Genomic DNA, 16,613 nt, shown 5'->3' with positions numbered 1-16,613 from the left:
CTTTAAATTGTGACCACTTGTCACAAACTATTTTCTTGGAATCAATAGAGCTTCTGCCATCTCTGTATATGGGCCTTGAATATATTTATATAAAATAATCATGTCACTTCTCCGGGGAAGGAGACTATTTCACAGGGTTAAACCAAAACTTAACCTTTCTTTGGGCAGTTTTAGTTTTACACTGTGAAATAGTCTCCTTCACTGGTATATCTATTTATTATTAATTATGTTGGGGGAAACAAACTATTTGGAAAAACAATTTAAAGATTCTTACATATTATATGTTCGTGTATGATCACCAATATTAGCTATATTGTATTTCCTACAGGTTGTACTTTGTGAGAGTGGCTTGGATGGCTCTCAGAGCACAGAAGATTCCACTGGGTTCCTAGGCTACTGCCCACAAGACAGTCCTTTGTGGCCCAATCTGACTGTGAAAGAACATCTAGAGATCTATGCTGCTGTGAAGGGAATGAAGAAAGAGGATGCTGACATAGCCATTAAACGGTACCAAATCTTGTTCTGGAGGATGAAATCATAATTTAATTAAATTATTCTGGGATTCAATAGTGCTATAAAAATATTTTCTTATGTTTGATTTTATGAAAAGTCTTGCTGAGCAGTGCGTTTTCATCTTACTGCCTAAGAAAATATAAATGATTTGTCCAATATTAAAAGGGTTTGAAATTAAAACTCAACCTTGCTTTATCCTAGCCAAAACAAAGGTTAGGAAGAGGATGTTTTGTCATTACTAATCTGCTATGTTGGTCCAACACCCATCCGCTTGGGAAGACCAGGAGATGCTCAGTGCAATTAGTGCATAATGTACACTTGTTATCTTACATTTTGCAAGATAAAACAGCAGATTTTATGGTGTAAAATGTTTAAAGTATACAATAAGAACCATGAAATAACTTAATTAATACTGAATGCAGTGGAGGATCTAAAAGGGGAGAAAGGGGTGCAAAACACCCCCAGTCTTCTATTTTACACTCCCATTGGATAAAGAAGAGGGTAAAAATCAAATCACTTCTCCCTGCCCCTGTTCTTTTAGGCAGGCCACATCCAACAAGTGCCTAACCACATCCGTGAAACCACCTGGCTCTGCCCTCAAAACACCTGCAACTCCAACTGCTCATGGAACACTCTTAAAGGACCAGTCAACACAGTAGATTTGCATAATCAACAAATGCAAGATAACAAGACAATGCAATAGCATTTACTCTGAATTTCAAATTAGTAGTATTTTTTTTTCTAATAAATTTCAAAGTTATGTACATTTCCACTCCCCCTGTACCATGTGATAGCAATCAGCCAATCACAAATGCATATACGTATAGTCAGTGAAATCTTGCACATGCTCGGTAGGAGCTGGTGACTCAAAAAGTGTAAATATAAAAGAATGTGCATTTTTTTTTTAATGGAAGTAAATTGGAAAGTTGTTTAAAATTACATGTTGTATCTGAATCATGAAAATTTAATTTGACCTGAGTGTCCCTTTAACTATACCTCCACTCACCCTGTCCTGACCCATAGAAAACCCAGTGCTTGTCCCCCAAAAAAAGGTTTCTGGAACTGCCGCTGGCTTAAAGAATACCCCATTCAGCCTGCTTACAAAGTCTGTAAGATTCATTTTACAATTGAAAAAGAAAGGTTGAGAAAAAAGGGTATATGGATAAGGTAAAATACAAGAGAGAGTTGTTAAAGTCGGAAGGTCAAGGGAGTGTGTGCCATAGTCTTTTGTGTGTAAACCTATTATATATAAATGTATGATGAAACGATAGCAATATTAAACAGCAAAAACACCAAAATAATTTTAGTAGCTTTCGCTTTTGGCACCTGCGCTACATAACAGGAATAAATTTAGCGGACATCTCCATTGCTATTATCTATGGGAAAGTAGCTTGTTAGAGGCCAGATTACAAGTGGAGTGCTAAATATTGCTTTCATAAAAGCAATATTTGCACTCCACTTTATAATACCAGCGCACGCTAATATGTGCTGGTATTGATAGTAATCAGCAATGCGAACGAGACCTCATAGTCACATTGCTGGGAAGCATTGTGCTCACAAGAGCACGCTTCTATAAGCTCCGATGGTAGCCTCATTGTGTTGACGTCAGAGACTGCATCAGAACTTCAGCGCAGCGAAGGGGGTAAGTAGCGCAGAGACGGCAGTATGTTTAAATATATATGTATATGCTTATATACATATAATATTTATGTGTTTATATGTGTATATACACATATTAACACATTAATATATATGTGTATAGTCATATACATATATATTTAGGTTGAAATAATTTTTATTAGTTTTCAAGTGAATAACATAAAAAAAAAAATGTACAACAACATTGACATGTAAAGTATAGCTTACAAAATATCTATTTGACTGAGTTGGCTCCCATACACTTTTGTCCTGCCATATAACTGGTGGAGCATCAAGATGTGCTCAATAATTAAGTCCAGCAAATCCTGGGGCTCCGGAAGCCAAAGCTCAAGAAGTTGTTGTCTTCCGTGGTCAATTTACTCTTTGCTGTCTAGCATATATGACCACCAGAGTAGATATTTGTACTTGAGAACCCAAAAGTAAAAACCTCTTAGCCTATTCATTTTGCCTATCGTTGACACAAAACTTATAGCTTATAAAAAAAGAAAAAAAAAAAAAAAAGGATAAGGTCATTACTATTATCTCAAAAAAGAAAAAGAGGGCATTCCCTCATAGGATATCGTTATTAGAATCGAGCAGAGCCGGGGAAGGTCAGATCCAAGCTCCCTGACAGCCCTCTCCACTCCCCTCCTATTTTAATTTTAAGTAGCCTCAACTTCCTCCTCACCTCTTCTTTCCCTACTGTCCCCCATAATCCAATAAAACCAAATTTTCTGAAAACTCTCTTTCGAACCTTGAATCGAGGAGGCCTGCTCCGACATGGAGTATGTAACTTTAAACTTTTCCTTTATCTCAGACCAAGCTGGTACCCCTACCTTCCAATATTTTGCTACACATATCCTCGTGGCTGTGCATAGTATTCTTATAAAGGTGTTTATGGCAGAATTAAATCTTGGAATGTGTTCGTTCAGTAAGGCCTGCGCTATCGAGAGATTAATATCTTCCGACAGCAAAGTACTTAGTAGAGACGAAAGCTCAGACCATATTGGTCGCACTTTAGGACATTCCCACCACATATGAATGTATGTACCTGTTACGGTTACCCTTAGTCTCGCTGAGAGATGGACCGCTTAGTAGCCTGGATCCCTATTGCTAAAGAGGGGAGAAGCTGCTTTCCATAGTATTCTATATGAGTCTCGCAAATATAGAATAATCTCCCTTAGCTGCAGTACAGCTAGGATACCCTTCTGCCCACAAAAACGAGTCAACGCTGCGATTGAGGGTCAAACAAGAACTGAGGACTGGGATGCCCAGCCTGCTTTTTTATTTAGGTTACATGCACACAGGGCACTCCCAGGGGGGGAAGCATAAAATCCCCCATCACACATTTAGACAAAGCCCTTGGACAGGCCACCGCAGATAACAAGTACACACAAGAAAACAATTGAGTCCTTCTTATCACCTAGCAGTGAATGCTTATCACAAACTTAATTACAGTACACAATATGCTAGGAAACCTGCCTCAGAAAATAGTTTTCTCAAAACTGAACAGAGTTAACCCTTTATGAAATGATACTTGTTACAGTTTTCTTGGAGCCCTTCTTAGGCGCTGGCTTGGCTGGTTCAGGCATTGCTGCTGGGAAATAAGTTTCTTCACAACAAAATAACTAATGCTTCTGTAACAGTGCTCCCTTTCTGTGGAACACTCTGGCAGACACGGTCTGACCCCTTTTCGGGGCAGACTAAGGCTGTCCAGACCGCTGGTTATGCGGGGCTGAGGTCGGTTTGTCTGGACAACCCGTCGGCGTTGCTATTCTGTTTCCCAGGTCTGTAAGTAATGGTGAAATTGAAGGGTTGCAACGATAAACTCCAACGTAATAGCCTGCCATTATCTCCAGAGACCCGGTTCAGCCACACCAACGGGTTATGGTCGGTGACCAGAGTGAACTCCTGCCCATATAAATAGGGAGTCAATTTCTTTAATGCCCACACCAAAGCCAAACACTCCTTTTCGACCGCTGCATAGCTGACTTCGCGGGGCAGGAGCTTCCGGCTGATGTAGGAAACTGGATGCTCCCCTCCATCTTCGCCTACTTGGCTGAGGACGGCTCCCAGCCCGAACATGGAAGCATCTGTATGGACGATAAAACGTTTGTTAAGGGCTGGAGCCGCCAAGACAGGAGCGTTAATTAGAGCATTTTTGAGAGCCTGGAAAGCCGTTTCACAGTGGGGAGACCACAGGACCTGTCGAGGTAAGTTCTTCTTGGTCAAGTCAGTCAGGGGTTTGGCAAGTGTGCTGTAGTCTGGTACGAACCGTCTATAGTACCCTGCCGTGCCCAGGAAGGCTAGGACCTGAGTCTTAGTGATGGGGGTGGGCCAATTGGCAACAGCTTCTATCTTGGCCGGCTCTGGTCGCTGCTTTCCACACCCCACCCGGTGACCCAGGTACTGTACCTCGGCCATCCCAAAGTGGCATTTTTCTGGCTTCAGAGTCAGGCCAGCAGCCCGGATCTGATCCAGAACCATTCCTATGTGAGCTAAGTGGTCCTCCCATGACTCACTGTGGATCGCTATGTCGTCCAGGTAGGCGCAAGCAAAACTCTGGAAGCCATCCAGGAGCCTATCCACCAAGCGCTGGAATGTAGCTGGGGCATTCTTCATCCCAAACGGCATTACCCTAAACTGATATAAGCCGAATGGGGTGACGAATGCCGACTTGGGGATAGCCTCCGGGGCCAGGGGAATCTGCCAGTAACCTTTGCAGAGGTCAATAGTGGTCAGGTAATTTCCCCTGGCTATACGATCGAGTAGCTCGTCTACCCTGGGCATAGGGTAAGCGTCCGTCACGGTCTTTTCATTGAGCCTCCGATAGTCTACGCAGAACCGGGTGGTCCCATCTTTCTTGGGCACCAAGACAACTGGGGAGGCCCAGGGACTATCGGAGGGCTCAATTACCCTGAGCTGGAGCATCTCATCGATCTCCTTCTTCATTCCTGTCCTAACTGCTTCGGGGATTCGGTACGGAGCCTGGCGCAAGGGAGCTTGTCCCGGAGTATCTACCTGGTGGGTGGTTAAAGTAGTGTACCCTGGCTTCGGGGAGAAGGTGAGGTGTTTGGACTGGAGGAGTTGGTTGAGCTGCTCCCTTTCAGTGGGGCTAAGTCGGTCCCCTATCTGAACCTGCGCCACTATACCTGTGGGGAGGCTCTTTTCTAATAGGTCTGGAATGGGTAAACTGTCTGGGTCTTCCTGAGGGGAACAACATACGGCCGTCACGTTCTCTGGTCGCTCAAAATATTCCTTGAGCATGTTTACATGGAATGTCTTTCTAAGATTGTTGTCGTGGCAGCTAGCTATCACATAAGTGGTGTCTCCCCTTTTCTCTACGATCTGGTAGGGACCCTGCCAGGACGCCTGCAATTTGTCTGTCTTCACCGGCTTAAGTACTAACACCTTTTGTCCTATGGTGAAGATTCTCTTTCGGGCCCCCCGATCGTACCATACTTTCTGTCTTCTCTGGGCCAACTGGAGATTAGCCCGCACGGATTTGGCTAATTGCTCCATTCGGTCCCTGAGTTCCAGCACGTATGGCACAACTGGGACACCGTCAGCCTCCATCTCTCCCTCCCAGTGCTCCCGGATCAGGTTTAGGGGTCCCCGTACCTTTCTTCCGTAGAGCAACTCGAAGGGAGAGAACCCTGTCGTTTCCTGGGGCACCTCCCGATAAGCAAATAGGAGGTGCGGCAGGAAGCGTTCCCAGTCTCGGTATTCCTGAGTGAACGTCTTGAGCATTTGCTTGAGGGTCCCATTGAACCTCTCACACAGCCCGTTCGTCTGGGGGTGGTATGGGGAGCTCAGGAGGGACTTAATTTTGCAAACCTGCCAGAGTTGCTGGGTCAATTCAGCCGTAAATTGGGTGCCTCGGTCGGATAGGATTTCTTTTGGAAATCCTACCCGGGAGAACACCTGTACTAGTGCATTCGCTACCGTATCCGCTTGTATGTTGGATAGGGCGACAGCCTCTGGGTACCTGGTAGCGTAGTCCACTACGGTAAGAATGTATCGCTTACCGGAGGGACTAGGGGTAGCCAGTGGTCCCACTAGGTCAATAGCAACCCGGCTGAAGGGTTCCTCTACAATGGGCATATTTACTAGCTGGGCTTTAGGGTGATCGCCTCGCCTTCCTACTCGTTGACACACATCGCAGGTGTTACAGTAAGTTCTAACGTCAGCGTGCACCCCTGGCCAAAAGAACGTGTGAGTAATGCGGTGTAGGGTACGGGTAACGGCTAGGTGGCCTGCTAAGGGGATGTCGTGGCCTATTTTGAGGATTTCTTGACGGTATTTGTGGGGCACTACCAGCTGTCGCCTACGCTGTCCTTTTTTCTCTGTCCAGCGGTATAGTTTCCCTTTTTCCCATAAGAATGTTTCGTTATCTGCCCCGCCCCCTCCGGTCTCTGCTCGTTCCCGGTACTTTTGTAAGGTCGGGTCAGTCTTAGACTCTGCCTCGAAAGCATCTGGGGTGTCTAGGTCTTACCTGTGTCTCCCGCACTGGTGAGAGCTCTCGCTCCGTCCGGGCTTGGGCCCGTGTAGTCACTGGGTCCGCCTCGTTGTTGCATACTGGAGCATAGGCAGAAGTCATGGGGCCCAAATCGTTGCCCAGTAGTACTTCGGCAGGTAAATTATCCATTAGGCCCACGTTCACAGCCCCCTTTCCCGCTCCCCAATCAAGATGCACTTTAGCTGTTGGAATTTTGTACACATCCCCCCCCGCCACTCTAACGGCCACAGTCTGTCCGGATCGCTTGTGCTCTGGCACCAAATGACTCTGTACCAGCGTGATAGTAGCCCCTGTGTCTCGCAATCCCTCGGTAGATCGCCCCTCGAGCCATACCCTCTGCCGATGGTGCTGGCGGTTATCTGAGGCAGCATATACAGGGTCTGCCTCGTGAAGCGGCCCCACATATCCCTCCATAGGGGCCTCTTGGTTAACACAGAGGGCCCGGGCTGGACGATAGGACCCAGAGGGGTAATTGTAATTCCTGGGTGTCTGGTGCGTATTAAGGGGGCAGCTAGCCATGAAATGCCCTGGTTGCTTGCATCGGTGGCAAGTCGGTCTGGGACGCTCAGAGCTGTTATTGGGTGGTCCTGAGTGTCGGACGGGCCCTGTGGGCACCGGGGCTCGGAATTCAGCACGAGGGGGTGCACGGTAAACCTCTCTGGGTTCGACCCGTGCTGGAGCTCGGTAGTTCATGGGTTCGTGAAGACGGGAGTCATAATGTTCATCGGCCAATTTGGCTGCTTCTTCTAAGGTAGAAGGCCGCCTGTCTCGCAGCCATTCCTTCCCTTGCTGTTCCATGCCATTATAAAAATGTTCTAAGAGAAACAATTGTAAAATTTCCTCCCCAGTCACCGCTTTACTTCCGCTCAGCCAGTGATTTGCCGCTCTCCGCATTCGGTGCGCCCATTCCATATGGGTATCGTTAGGCTTCTTTTCCGTGCCCCGAAACTGTCGGCGATACGTGTCCGGAGTTACAGCGTACCGTCGCAACAGTGTCTCCTTAACTAGCTCATACTGTGTCACTTCCTCAGCACCCAGAGTACGAAAGGCTTCCAGGGCTCGCCCGGATAGTTTCCCAGACAATATCGTGGGCCACTCTCTGTTGGGAATCTGGTGCAGGGCACATTGCCTTTCGAAGTCCGCCAAATATTCATCAATCCCTGTCTCCCTCTCTAGGAAGGGTCGAAATGCCGCATAGGGTATCTTGGGCCTCCCAGCATTTTCGACAGGGATGATTACCTGCGGGGCTTCAGCATTGCGGTGTGCGTTCGCTAGGTTGAGTTCGTGGGCTCGAGTCTCTCGTATATCCTCGTCCGCCTCCGCCATCAACTGCTGTACCAATTCCATGGAGGGGTTCGGCCCGTATAATGAGAGCCTTTCCCGAACAATCCTGGTTTTTTCGTCACTAATCGTGGTCGGTGTTTCCGCCATTGTGAAGCTCTGATCCAGTTCGGTCAATTCTGCGATCAGCTCTCTCCTCGGCCGGTTGCTGGCGTACCCCCCTCTGCTTTCAAGTAAATCTTTTAGGGTTGTACGCTTCAATTTTTCGTAAGCGCTCTCCATCCGTTCTGTACCTCTCCTAGGAAATCCAGGAAAATCCCGCCGCTGCCGCCAAATGTTACGGTTACCCTTAGTCTCGCTGAGAGATGGACCGCTTAGTAGCCTGGATCCCTATTGCTAAAGAGGGGAGAAGCTGCTTTCCATAGTATTCTATATGAGTCTCGCAAATATAGAATAATCTCCCTTAGCTACAGTACAGCTAGGATACCCTTCTGCCCACAAAAACGAGTCAACGCTGCGATTGAGGGTCAAACAAGAACTGAGGACTGGGATGCCCAGCCTGCTTTTTTATTTAGGTTACATGCACACAGGGCACTCCCAGGGGGGGAAGCATAAAATCCCCCATCACACATTTAGACAAAGCCCTTGGACAGGCCACCGCAGATAACAAGTACACACAAGAAAACAATTGAGTCCTTCTTATCACCTAGCAGTGAATGCTTATCACAAACTTAATTACAGTACACAATATGCTAGGAAACCTGCCTCAGAAAATAGTTTTCTCAAAACTGAACAGAGTTAACCCTTTATGAAATGATACTTGTTACAGTTTTCTTGGAGCCCTTCTTAGGCGCTGGCTTGGCTGGTTCAGGCATTGCTGCTGGGAAATAAGTTTCTTCACAACAAAATAACTAATGCTTCTGTAACAGTACCTACTTCTTGGCACCCTCTGTAACAGTGGTTGGTGGAGCCCCGTGAATAGTGAGAAGTCTTAGTCGGGGTCAAGTACCACCTGAAAGTGGTTTTGATACAGTTCTCTTTGAAGTCAGCACTAATCATACCTCTACCAACGTCTTTTGTGATGGCTATCCAGTCCTCTGTTGTTAAATCTGCACCAATATCTTTTACCCATCTGTCAACTAATGGAATGTTTGAGGTGTATCTTGCCTTTTGTATAGCTATATATAGATATGAGATCATCTTTTTATCCCTTTTCTTGTTAATTATAAATTGTTCCAATATTGTTAGCTTTCTTGTAAGAGGAAAATGTAGATATTTGTGTAATGCAGATGAGATCTGTAGGTATAGAAACCAGTGAAGTTTGTCGGGAGCTAATTTATCTTGGGTTTGTGCGAATGTAATGAATTTACCATCTATCAGGAAGTCAGCCACCCTATAAAGCCCCTTGTTTTCCCATTTTTCCAGTTGTATATGTAGATCATTCGGGAGTAGAGTTTTAACCGGTCTGGCTATTGAGTCTATTGGTAATAGGTGAAGAGCACTGGTCAGCGCTGTCCAGGTTTTCACCGAGTCCCCAGAGGCTGATAAGGTAGTGTTGGTATTTGTGTGTCCCTTAGTGGGTCTCCATAGTATATCAGAAGGCTTATCAGTTTTTTCTACTTCTCCCTCCAATGTAGTCCATATAATGTTGTTTGAGTTTTTGTTCAATAGTAAATCTTGAGCTAATCTGGCTGCTTGATAGTACTCCATCAAGTTCGGCATACCCACCCCCCCACCTGTCTATGTTGTTGTAAAGTCCTGGAAGCTATTCTGGCTATCTTACTGCCTCTTAGAAATCCCGTTAACTCCTGTTGTAATTTGAGTATATCTGGGGCTGGGACTTTGATAGGTAAAGCCCTAAAGAGGTACAGTATCCGTGGAAGAATAGTCATTTTAATTGCCGATAGGCGTCCAAACCACGAGAATTGTTTACTTTTCACTCTGTGTATGTCTGACCTAATTTTCTTAAATAAAGGAATATAGTTAATTTTATACAAATCCTTATAGTCTTTAGATATTTTGACTCCCAAATACTGTATCGCTTTTTTAGCCCAGGTAAATGTGAAATTTGTTTCTATTAATTTAGAAGTATGGGACGGGAGAGCTATGGGCAGTCCCTCGCACTTATCTAAATTGACTTTATATCCCGACACGTCTGAGAAGTCTTGCAGAATTTTATACAAATTTGGTAGTGAGATCAAGGGTTTCGTTAGAGTCAGAAGAATATCGTCCGCAAAAAGCGAGAGTTTATAATCTTTTTGTCTTATCCTGACTCCATGTATATCTGGGGAAAGTCTGATTGTTGCCGCTAGGGGTTCTATACATAATGCAAAAATCAGAGGGGAAAGGGGGCAACCCTGCCTAGTGCCTCCACGGATATCAATAGGGTTCGATTGATACCCCGCCGCTCTAATCACAGCTGTAGGGGAGGAGTAAATATTTTTGATGGCTTTCACAAAGGGGCCCTTGAGTCCAAAACTAGCTAATACCTCAAACATGTACTCCCAGTCCACTCTGTCAAACGCCTTCTCTGCCTCCAGGGAAAGGAGCAGAGAAGGCGTTTTGGTCTTATCTAGGCGATCTGCCAGGTCCACTGTCCTTCTAACGTTATCAGGTGCTTCTCTGTCCATAATAAATCCCACCTGATCTGGATGCACCAGAGAGGGGAGATGTATTTTCAGTCTATTGGCCAATATCTTAGTAAAGATCTTTATGTCCTGATTTATTAATGAAATAGGGCGATAGCTATTACATAAATTCGGGTTCTTACCAGGCTTGGGGATAACTACGATCTTAGCACTCAGTATATCCGTAGGGATGTTTTTACCTAACATGATATCATTACAAAATTTATGGAGATGTGGTACCAGCTTAAATAGTCTATAGTATTCCCCCGGAAACCCATCCGGGCCTGCTGCTTTACCTGGTTTCAGATTTTTAATCGCCTCTAAGATCTCTTTCGTCGTTATATTTGCATTTAGTTCCTTTAAGGCCTTATTATCAATTAATGGGAGGTGGGCTGCTGCTAAGAATTGTTCCCTAAGTACTTTAGTGTGTGCAGATGGATTAGTTTTTTTACCATTATATAATGATTGGTAGTACTTTGCAAAAGCATCCGTAATTTCCTGCGGATTTGACGTGTATGAACCGACGGAAGTCTGGATAGAGGGGATCGAGAAAGATCTAATTTTCTCCTGTAGTTTATGTGCTAGGTATCTGTCTGGCTTGTTTGAGTAAATATAGTAATGTGCCTTTAGTCTTTGTGATGCTCTGATAGAAGCGGCTGACATGATCTCAGACAGTTCCCTTCTCTTCTCCTGGAGAAGTTTGAACGTTTTTGTAGATGAGGTGCGTTGATGTTGTGTAGTCAGGTCGTTTATCTCTGTTTGTAATTTGTCTGATTTTGATCGCATTGTTTTATTGTATGTGGCTTTTGCTTGTATAAGTAAACCCCTAATAAATGGTTTATGTGCTGCCCAAGTGCAAAGTGGATTATTAGTTGTGCCCGTGTTTATAGACCAATACTCAGTTAGGGCTTTTAAGATTGAGTCCTGTGTAGTCTGATTTCTAAGTATGTTTGGGTCGAATGTCCATGAACGGTTACTGCTTTGTCTGAGGATTCCTGTCAATTTAATACCGACAATAGAATGATCAGACCATGCGCATGCATGTATGGAGGAGGACTGTAAATTAGGTATAAGTATTTGGCTGATGTATACATAATCTAGCTTAGAGTATGTCTTGTGAGCAAAGGAGTAGAATGTATAGTCATTAGTTTTGCCATATAATGACTCCCAAGAGTCAATAACATTTTGAGCCGATAAGGCTCTTTTGATTGATCTAACCATAGTATTGTGATGTCTTTGTTTGTGCGTTAGTACAGACGGCCCCTCTGTCCCCATAATTTGAATAGGCAAGTTAAAGTCCCCCCCCAATATAATTCTTGATTGGGACCATTGTGTGAGTAGATGCGCTATGTGAGTGAGAAAGATGTCCTGCTTTTCATTTGGAGCGTAAATGTTACAAAGCGTTATTTCTGTCCCTTGAATTAACCCCCTGACTATTAGGTATCTACCTTCCTTGTCCCTTAGTACCTCTTCTGTGTTGAAATTTAGTGAGTGGTGTATTAATATGGAGACCCCTCTTTTCTTGCTATCTGTTACCGAATGAAAGTGTTGGGGGAACTGTCTAAACCAGTATTTGGGAATGATGGAGCTAGTGAAGTGTGTCTCTTGGAGGAAAATCAAATTTGCTTTTAGTCTATCATATTGGGTCATGGCTGTTCTGCGTTTAATATCTGTGTTGAGACCCCTTACATTGTGTGATATTAGGTGTATAGGATTAGTCATTGTTATCTTACCCTGGTGTTGTAGCTATGCATGTTCCTTCCTCCAAGATTTTCCTGAAATCCTAGACGTTGTTCTGCCCCACCCCCCCGGCTCTGCCGACCTTGACACATAATTAGACCTGGCGACATAATAACAAAAAAAAACAAAATTTAATTAATGAAAATATTGTAACTTCTAACCGGTAAATGCTATTTGCCATTCACCTAATTCTGAAACAAAACTTTGGCCAATGGAAAATAAAAAAACAAAGAACAAGTATTAATAAGCAATGCGAGACATCGCCTCATACCAACTGTACTATAATATACTGTATGATGTGTTTCTGTAACTGTAAAAAAAAACAGGTTAAAGCATTATTTTGATTTAAACATATCATCAATAATGAACCTTAAGACTTTGTGGAGAAATTTACTTATGTCTACATGTTTATGTAACCAACCTATGTGAGTCACTGTGACCCTTACTCCAAGGTTCTCATAATGTTTTGAAAGAAATATTGTGTCCAACAGTTCTTGGAGAAAAGGGTATGATATCTATGTCCAGCTGCCCCTTGTTGAAAGTTCCCTCTTTAAAGATTTAAGAGGTGGGAGCTCGATATGATTGTAACCATCAAACTTCCCCTTAGGTATAAACAAAGCTGACCTTTGACTATATTCTGAAATAGGGAAGATTTTCCTCGTGTCAGCACCTCCCAGAGTGCTGTGAAAACAGAGAGATGCAAGCTGAAAATCAATATTTCTCAGGTCTTGGTACCCCTCTTTGATACTCTGGACCATTTCTGATTCTGAGTATGAGGAGTTTTGTGCTTCTTTTGTAGATCTTCTTCGGGGGATGTATAGGGAGGCAAGTCAGGTACCTCCAACCTGAGCCTCTTGCAGACATCTGGTATTTCTGATGGATCTTTGAGTATGATAGATCTGCCTTCAAACTGGATATGTAGGCCAAATGGGAAAGTCCACCTATAAATTATCTGGTGTTTTCTCAGTAAGGAAGTCAATGGTCTTAGTGTACCTCTCCTCTGTAGTGTGCGCAAGCACAAATCTTGGTAAAATTGAATAACATATCCCTGGAATTTAAAGGTTGGGTGTTTCCTTGCTGCAGATAGTATTGCTTCTTTCTCAGGGAATCTAAACATCTTGATGATCACGTCCCTTGGCGGGGCGTCCTCTTTAGGTTTTGCTCGAAGTGATCTGTGGGCTCTCTCCATTTGGTGCTTCTCATCACCCGTTTCTCCCGTGATAGCTTGGAATAGTTGGTGTAAGTAATTTTGTAATTCTGAAGAAGATACTGATTCTGGGATCCCTTTGATCCTCAAGTTGTTTCTCCGATTCCTATTTTCAATATCTTCCAGTTTATCTTCTATTTCAGATATTACTTGTTGTTGGGAGTTAATTTGTTGATTCAATGCATATATTTCTTCTGTGGTAGTATCTTCACTTTCCTCTAGCGAGGCTACTCTGTTGCCCAAATCTAGCATGTCAGACTTAATTTCGGCAAGATTATTGGTGATAGTAGTTTGGAAGCTGTCAAATTTGTCCCATAATTTTTCAAAATTTAAGTTGATGTCCTGTTTTGAGACAAGTAACTTGAGATCTGCCTTAGTCACCGGCGTGGTATCTCCCTCTGTTGACCTAGAGTCTGAGTCTGATCCAGCATCTTCCTCTGTAATAGCTTGCTGTTGGCCTGCTACTTTATCTCCTTTGGATTTGAAAAAGAGGCTTGAGACCTGCGATTTACTTGTTGCAGGTGGCTTGTTCTGTTTCCTGGCAGACATTATGCTGTAAATGAGGGTGTTTTCCCTTAATAGCTTAGATCTCCCGTGAATTCAGCAATGTGGGACAGAGCTAGTTTCAGAACGCTAACAGCAGCAATCCTTCCGCTATAAGTTTGCAGGGAATCCACAAGATATCCCTCTCTAATATAATGAGCAAGTATATTGCAGAGGCACCCTCTCTAGTATGATGAATAGTTATATTGCAGAGGCACCGTATATGCTTGATCCTTTATTAGGTATTAATTAACAGCCTGGGGTGAAAGTGGCTCTGTTCCACATATTAATAATGTTAGTGTTCCCTCAGAGCCGGATCCTGATATCATGCAGCAACATTGTATATTGCGTAGTGCTTTTCACTGCAGCATGGCGCTGAGCTAATATGTTATATATCTGTAGTCCCAGAATAGGAAAATAAAGTTTGTCCCTCTGTTCATCTTATATATGCAGGAGTTGTTACTTGCGTGTGTTGTGTTACTGTGTTTGTTTGATGTTCTATGCGGCCCTTCTGTTCACTGAGTTGTCGCTCTAGTATGAATCATATTTGTGCAAAGTTAAAAAAAGGGTGTCCGCAATCTTTAGTGAGAGCTTTCTACCACAGTTTAAAGTACCTGAAGCCTGTTACTCTCCGATCATCTCCACATCTCCCTTTTCAGCTTCATATTACCGAATAGGCTCACAGGATGCGGTCCGGTCATTGGTAGCAATGTGGTGTAATGCCGCGTGGTTAATATGGCGGCCGTCACATATCAGGGCCGCGACTGTCCGACAGATTTTCCCTTGACTCCACCGTTCCAACATATGTGCCGGTCCGTCCTGTGCCTCTGCTATAACCAAGGGTTCATTTGGCTAAGTCTGCGGTGTTCTGTTGACAGTTTAATCAGCTTTTTATGGCGATGTCTCACAGAGCTAAGGGATCAGACCTCCATCTCTGCACGGCACCAGGCTCCGCCCCCCCTATACATATATATTTAATGGGTACATGCAGTTCCCATAGACCCCACTCCCATTAACTTTAACCCCAAAATAATGCCTAGTGCAGTAAATTTATCAAAAAATAAATATGCGGTCATCTTTTTTTTAAATAAAATAAACTACACGGTGTGTTGGGGTCATTTGGGGCAGTTTTATAAAATGAATCAAATATCGTATCACTGGGTAATTTTCGGAGCGCTAATTGCTATTGTGAGCTTGCGGTAGCAATAACCAGCCACTTGTAATGGCTTATTAATTATTGCGTTTGCGGGCACGCAATATTTTAGCGCTCCACTTGTAATCTAGCCCTAAATTGGCTTTTTTGCACCTGTGTTTCCTGACATGAATAACTAATACACAAACAAAGGACTGCACTCCCAATAAACATATACCATTTACTTCAGCACAAAAGCAAAAGTGCTATGATAGCTAATGCTTTTACTTTAGCTCTTGGCTTGTTATTTTGCTGTAAGTTGTTTGATTCCGTACTGTAATGGACTGAAATTAGGCTATCAAAATATAGCACATTAAAACACTTTACATGGGTGGCTCTTAAATAGTGGTGCATTTTTATTTTGTATTAAGGGGTCTGACTAGAGGGTTCTACATAAAATTGTTGAAAGAAATAAAAAATACAAATTTAATTTTTTGGCTGCCGCTAATTATTATATAAATTAATTGGTCTGTTACAGCTGGTGTAACGGAGCTATCTACTGTACAGGACTTATTGTAGAGGGCAAATACTTAGCCTATTATGAATGAAAAAAATTCTACATTTGCTATTAAAGTGTAGTCAAATAATGAGAAAGCAGAAATCATTGGTCTAGATTGCAAGTGGAGAACAAAAATATTAGCACTATTATACCTTAAAGGGACACTGAACCCACATTTTTTCTTTTGTGATTCAGATAGAGTATGCAATTTTAAGCAACTTTCTAATTTACTCCTATTATCAAATTTTCTTTGTTCTCTTGGTATCTTTATTTGAATAAGAAAGTCCAGAACCTTGGACAGCACTTGTTTATTGGTGGATGAATTTATCCACCAATCAGAAAGAACAACCCAGGTTGTTCACCAAAATGGGCCGCATTTAAACTTAAATTCTTGCTTTTCAAATAAAGATACTAAGAGAATGAAGAACATTTGCTAATAGGAGTAAATTAGAAAGTTGCTTTAAATTGCATGCTCTATCTGAATCACAAAAGAAAAAATTAGGGTTCAGTGTCCCTTTAAAGCAGACATCCTCAAACTTGGTCCTCCAGAGGTTTTGGAACTACATTTCCCATGATGCTCAGCCAGCTGATATGCTGACTGAGCATCATGGAAAATGTAGTTCCAAAACCTCTGGAGGGCCAAGTTTGAGGATGTCTGCCTTAAAGGGACATGAAACCCCAAATCTTTCTTTCATGATTGAGATAGAACATACAATTTTAAACTACATTCCACACTAGCTGCTAATTGGTGGCTTAATTTATATGCCCATTTTCGTTGGTTTACAGATTTTTTTCAGCTAGCTCCCAGTAGTGCAATGATGCTTCTTCAATACAAAATGACAACAGAATGAAGA

General features: G+C 43.2%; 1 protein-coding gene across 1 annotated transcript in view; it reads left to right on the top strand.

The window, feature by feature from the left end:
* LOC128653797 (ABC-type organic anion transporter ABCA8) overlaps positions 1-16,613 on the top strand; it is a 669,484-nt gene that overhangs the window by 549,443 nt on the left and 103,428 nt on the right. The window contains exon 32 of the mRNA XM_053707306.1: positions 329-507. Coding sequence (XP_053563281.1) covers positions 329-507 — 179 coding nt within the window. The remainder of the gene's footprint in view (positions 1-328; positions 508-16,613) is intronic.

The sequence above is a fragment of the Bombina bombina genome, chromosome 1, assembly GCF_027579735.1.
Source record: "Bombina bombina isolate aBomBom1 chromosome 1, aBomBom1.pri, whole genome shotgun sequence".
Classification (NCBI taxonomy): Eukaryota; Metazoa; Chordata; class Amphibia; order Anura; family Bombinatoridae; genus Bombina; species Bombina bombina.
The sequence above is the reverse complement of the archived record's forward strand: the minus strand, read 5'-3'. Positions and strand labels throughout refer to the sequence as shown.